The sequence below is a fragment of the Ictidomys tridecemlineatus genome, chromosome 13 (assembly GCF_052094955.1).
Source record: "Ictidomys tridecemlineatus isolate mIctTri1 chromosome 13, mIctTri1.hap1, whole genome shotgun sequence".
Lineage (NCBI taxonomy): Eukaryota > Metazoa > Chordata > Mammalia > Rodentia > Sciuridae > Ictidomys > Ictidomys tridecemlineatus.
In genome coordinates this window covers 45,192,381-45,198,380 of record NC_135489.1, presented here as the reverse complement: position 1 = coordinate 45,198,380, position 6,000 = coordinate 45,192,381, and the positions used below count along the sequence as shown (strand labels likewise).

The following is a 6,000-nucleotide window of genomic DNA, read 5'->3' as shown; positions in this document are numbered from 1 at the left end:
AAATCAAACAAAATAACTTAAAACATGTTAAAACAAAACCAAACAAAATCCCTGCATTGAAACGTAAAGACTGGGGCCTGAGACCGAGTCTGTTCCCAAATGTGGGGGTAACCCGAGTGCTCAACGTTCCCTGGGGGTTCCAACCGTGCTGAGGCCGCAGTGGGAGAGCAGAAGCCCCCCACCCTTGAGAACTTCTGGAAGACACACCCCGGAAGGCCTCGCGCAGCTCCCGAAGTCAGCCGCCCTCCCCTGGGTCCCCACCACGCTGAAGGGCCGGGAGGACGCAAGGCGCGGGCGTGCGTTCCTCCGAAGCCCGGGGGCCAGGAGCCCCTCGCACCACCTGGCCCGCAACCCGGAAGCAGATGTGGGCTATGCGGCGCTACCGGGTTGCGGTTCCGGGTCGGGCCGCGCCGCAGCCCGCGCACATCTAGCCGCCGCGGCTCCCTGCCCCCGTACTACGGACCTGGGTATCGGCGGCCGCAGGGCCGCTCCCGGGGCCACATGGCTGAGGGGGACACAGGGAGCGACCAGAGGCAGGTGAGGCCCCGGCGGGGCGCTGACCCCCAGGCTCAGCTCGGCCTTGCCTCGCCGTCCCGGGCCGCCTCCGCCCGGGGCCGCTCCGGTTCCCGCCTGCACCGCCCGGGCCGCCCGGCCGCGCCGTTCATTCGCTTCACCGCATTCCATTTTCCTGGCGCTTCCCCTTTGGCGAGCGCTCCCGGGCCGGTTGTTCCTCAGCGTCTTCGGGGTTTGGCCTACTTCGGACGGTGTCCTCGTCAACCATTAGCACGCGACAGAGCAGCTCTGGGCCGGAGGCAGGAAACTGGGTTCTGCATCCCACCCTGTCTCCCGGGTCACCTTGGACAAGGTTCTTCAGACCCTTGGTTTCAGCCTTTGGAAATATGGGCAATAACACAGACCCTGGAATTTCCAGAGAGTTCACCAAATCTTATATTTCTCTTGATTTTGAGCTTTCTTCTGTGTAAGATTCACGTGGGCCCTCTTAAGTCTTTTCCACCAGGGCCTCGAGGACAAAATGAGATGATCCAGAGTTGAATATATACTTTTCTCCATTTTTCACCTTTTGGTCCAGTTATTATTTTTTAATCTCACACCAAAATTATTATTTCTGAAATATTTTGAGGCTTTGGATACCAAAAAGACAAAAAAAAACCCACCCAGCCCCAGGCCTGTGCCCAAATTTAAAAAATAAAATAAAAATAATAATGAATGAAAAGAAACTAAAACAACATAGAATATCCACTAGAATATAGGGAGAGTGGAAACACTATTAGTGGTGAGAGTTGGGAGTTATCTGTTTAAAATAACATAGTTTGTCTTTTTAATTGTGAGTATAGAAGTGCATATATATTTTGGCTCGGTAGGGGGCAAAAACACTAGAAGACCATTGTGTGGCCCGTTCCCGTTCCCTTCATTGTAGTAGTGTCCCTCACCCAGAGAGAGGTTTGGTGGCTTCCTGCTAAGAACATTTTTGCTTATTAAGGTTCATCCAGTAATCCTTCATCCAACATAGTGATGTTGAATGTTAATATCATATAAAGTCCTGAGAAGACGTTTTAAGGGTATATGTACACTGTTCATTTGTTGACTTTTTTTTTAATCAACTTTCAGAATGAGGAAATTGAAGCAATGGCAGCCATTTATGGCGAGGAATGGTGTGTCATTGATGATTGTGCCAAAATATTTTGTATTAGAATTAGCGATGATATAGATGACCCCAAATGGACACTTTGCTTGCAGGTATATATATGTATATATATTTCTTTCTTTTCTTCTCTACAGCCATTTTCCAGTTACAGTATTGACTATGATTGCCTATAGAAGCCTCATGATTATTCATGCATGTGTTATTTTCTAAATTATCTTTGTTGTTGGCTTTTGTTTTGATTGATTAAACATGTAGATAGTTAAATCTCAGATCACCCTCAAATTGTGCATGCATTGTTTCAATCTTTCTTCTTCCAATTCTTTTCAATTATTAAATGTGTTCATGTCCCTTGGACAGATTTGAGTTTCATTTCCTTTCATATCTCATGAAAGGTTCAGAGTTTCTGAACCTGGAAGGATGGCTGATATTTAAAATGAACAATAGGATAGCAATGTAGATGATCCATACAGTAGATGCTCTATTAATTTATTAATTGAGAATCAGTTATAGTTAGGATAAAATAAATGAAAAGATTAGCTATAGCTTTCTCTCTTAGTACATCTTCTTTGATGACTGCCTGTATTTTCAACATAAAGGGTGCTAAAGTTGAGTTTTTTATTTTTGTAATACAACTTATTTGAAAATATATGGTTTCTATAACTTTTTCATATATAATATTTGGTAGATTTTTGAGGGGTGGGTGTCAGGGATTGAACTCAGGGGTATCAACCACTGAACCACATCCCCAGCCCTATTTTGTATTTTATTTAGAGACAAGGTCTTACTGGGTTGTGGTGCCTTGCTTTTGCTGAGGCTGGCTTGAAATCCTGATTCTCCTGCCTCAGCCTGCAGAGCCCCTGAGGTTGCAAGCATGTGCCACTGAACCCAGCTTATATTTAATAGATTTTTTTTTAGGGTTTGTTTGGTTTTAAAAATTTTTTTTAAAGTATTTTTTTCAGAAAAATATCTGGAAAATTTTATAGTGTTACTCTATCCATTTGTGGTCAGGATATAATGCCCCTGTTACAAGTTTTCCTTTTCCTCTCAAATATTTTCTTTACCCTTATTCTTTTTGGGCAAGAAGGGTACTGGAGATTGAACCCAGGGGTGCTCTGCCACTGAGCTACATCCACAAGCACTTTAAATTTTTTTTTTTTTTAATTTTGAGAGAGGTTCTTGCTAAGTTGCTGAGTTTGGCCCCAGACTTTCGAGTCTCCTCTGTCAGCCTCGTAAGTCACTAGGATTATAGGTGTGGGCCACCACACTCTGCATTGTTTGCCCTTATTTTATTTTTTATTATTATTATTTTTACTTTCTCTGCAAATAATTTGTTTTACTCCTTAAAATACTGGCAGCATCACTAACAACATATTCAATGTTAGAAGCATAAATTGGTGATTTTCTCCTGAGATTTAACAAACCAATGATTCTAAGTTTGGCAGGATAGAAATTTGTTCAGTGGCTAGTTTTATAAATATAATTATTTTTGAACGATAATGAATTGTTAAACAGATTTGTTTTTAAACTGCATTCTAGGTGATGCTACCAAACGAATATCCAGGTACAGCTCCACCTATTTATCAACTGAAGTAAGCTATATTTATTTCTAAATTTATATTTTTTAAAAAGATATTTTCAAAGATATTTCTCTGTACTATGCGTTGCATTTTATATAAAATACTTTTATTAAAACAGAGATTAGAAACACCTTTTAGATTTGGTGTAGAACATTTAAATAAAAAAATCAAATTACCTAAAAACACATTGAATTATGCCACTTAATATAAAAGAGAATCGATGAGTTCATAGGGGTTAAATAGCTACAGAATTTTCTTTAGAGATGGGGAAGAAAACCTTCCTCTTTATTCAGCCTAATGATCTGGAAACCCTGACCCTTCGAATTTCTCCTGACCTCTGTCCTAGCCACAAAATATTCTGCTTAAGACTTCTTCCCTTTCAGGAATTATCCAGGGTACTTCTTATGGTTCTCCATGTTCTCTCTCCTCCTTGATATTGAGGAACTATTTTCTTCTAAGTCCAAGCTTAATCTTTATGAGTCATGACCTGTTGATGCAAGCAACCTGGGATCTACCTTGCCTCCTTAATCTAGTAGTATGTATAAGCCACGGGAATAGATTTGCATAAAAATCTATTACCAAAAATTTTTACTGGGGTTGGGGATGTGACTCAAGCGGTAGCGCGCTTGCCTGGCATGCGTGCGGCCCGGGTTCAATCCTCAGCACCACATACAAACAAAGATGTTGTGTTCGCCGAAAACTAAAAAATAAATATTGAAATTCTCTCTCTCTCTCTCTCTCTCTCTCTCTCTCTCTCTAAAAAAAAAAAAAAAAAAATTACTGACTAGTGGGATTACTTTTTGTGTTAAAAAAATGTATTGCAAATGATAAAGGAATGTTTGCAAACATAAATATTCTTTTTCAGAAAAAATATTTTTTCATTATTTTTAATTTTTTATTTGTAGTTGCTACAATATCTTTATTTACTTATTTTTATGTGGAGCTGAGATGAACCTAGTACCTCACACTTGCAAGGCAAGTGCTCTACTACTGAGCTACAGCCCCAGCCCCAGAAAAATTATTTTTGTAGTCACTTGACGAACAGCTTACTTGTTAGAGTTGTTGAAACACCAGTTAGAAACAATAGTTGGGAACTTATGGTATTGTAGCAAATATTGTGAATCTGGAAATTTAGATTCTAGAACCTGTTCTGCCACTTATGTAAACTTGAGCAGGTTTATGATACCCTTTGAAATCACCTTTGTTTTTTAAACCATTAAAACTGAATAATAGAAAAAAGACATACAAACCAAATGGTGTCTTAACAGTCTATGCACAAAAATGTTTCAGATTCAAAATAGCTCTCTTGCAGAATTCCAGGATGTGAGACCAAAAAAGCAAACTAAATCGATAAATATACATATAGTTTATATACACAGTAGATTCAGTAGAATAAAAATGACCATGATTTCTGATTTCTTAAAAAGCTGAATTTAATTTTTGTTGGGATTTTCATAGTTTCTTGGGAGAATTGAGTTAATGTCAGTGTGAGTATTTTGTAACTACATAGAAGTATACAAACACAAAGAAACATTTTAATGTTTCTTTGTGTTTGTATACCTATGTACTAATCAGTAATTTCTGTTTGAAATGTTAATGCAATCTTTGAAAAATATTCTTCATTGTGCTTTATTCATTCTTAGTGCTCCTTGGCTTAAAGGGCAAGAACGTGTGGATTTATCAAACAGCCTTGAAGAAATATATATGTAAGTAACAGGTGATTAAAAATATTGTGTTAGTGATTCTGTTTTGTGCCCTACTGAGACTATGATATGTTAGTACTTAAATTCAGAGATTTTTATCTCTCTCTCTCTCTCTCTCTTACTCTCTCTCTCTCTCTCTCTCTCTCTCTCTCTCTCTCTCTCTCTCTCACACACACACACACACACACACACACACACACACATACACATATATTTTTTGGTACCCAGGATGGAACTCAGGGCCACTCCACCACTGAGCCACATCCCCAGCCCTATTTTGTATTTTATTTAGAGACAGGGTCTCTCTGAGATGCTTGAGATGCTTGGTACCTCACTTTTGCTGAGGCTGGCTTTAAACTCTTGATCCTCCTGTCTCAGCCTCCCTAGCCACTACATATACTATATTTTCATAGCATTTGTAGGATGAAATTGATAGAAGAATTGTAACCATAATTATTTATTAAACTTCCAAATGCTTTTAAAGATAATTTCTCTTTTTTTTACACTATAAGACTCAGAGTTTATTGATAGGGTTTTTCTTCTTCCTTCCCTCATTCCTTCATCAACAAATATTACATGGTTAGCACTGTATTAAATCCTGGATACACATTGTTAACAAAACCCGAAATGATCCCTTTTTTCCAGGGCATTTAGAATTTACAGGGAGGTGGAAGATGTCTTTATACATTGTAAAATGAATGTAAAACTAAAGCTGTGATAAATTCTATGAAAAGAAATTAGACAGTACTATGCTGAGTTTGAAACAAGACCTACCCTAGTCTAGGAGGTCAGAGGCAGCTTGTTTGACTAAGAGCTAAGTTAATTAGGTGACATTAACTCCAGTGAGAGGCCTCAGAATGTACAATGGCTCTGTGTCAGGGAGCTTGACACCTTTTAGGAAACAGTAATGGTTATATCAGATGGGAAGAGAAAGGGAGGGAACAAACGTGGTGAGAAATGACCTGGAGAGGTAGGCAGGGAAAATCCTGTGGAGTTTTGTTAGCTATGTTAAGGATTTTTGTCTTTATCCTGAACATAATTGGAAGTAGAGGAG

The 6,000-nt window shown here is 39.4% G+C and overlaps 1 protein-coding gene across 5 annotated transcripts in view; it reads left to right on the top strand.

Moving 5' to 3' along the window:
- Positions 1-238: 238 nt before the first annotated feature.
- Positions 239-6,000, top strand: part of Impact (impact RWD domain protein) — a 29,288-nt gene continuing 23,526 nt past the window's right edge. Inside the window, exons 1-4 of one of the 5 annotated variants that reach the window (XM_078030231.1) lie at positions 239-537; positions 1,630-1,758; positions 3,203-3,255; positions 4,887-4,949. In XM_078030231.1, coding sequence (XP_077886357.1) covers positions 502-537; positions 1,630-1,758; positions 3,203-3,255; positions 4,887-4,949 — 281 coding nt within the window. In that variant the 5' untranslated portion in view covers positions 239-501. The remainder of the gene's footprint in view (positions 538-1,629; positions 1,759-3,202; positions 3,256-4,886; positions 4,950-6,000) is intronic. The other 4 variants (XM_078030234.1, XM_078030229.1, XM_078030230.1 and 1 more) reach the window with 4 other exon arrangements.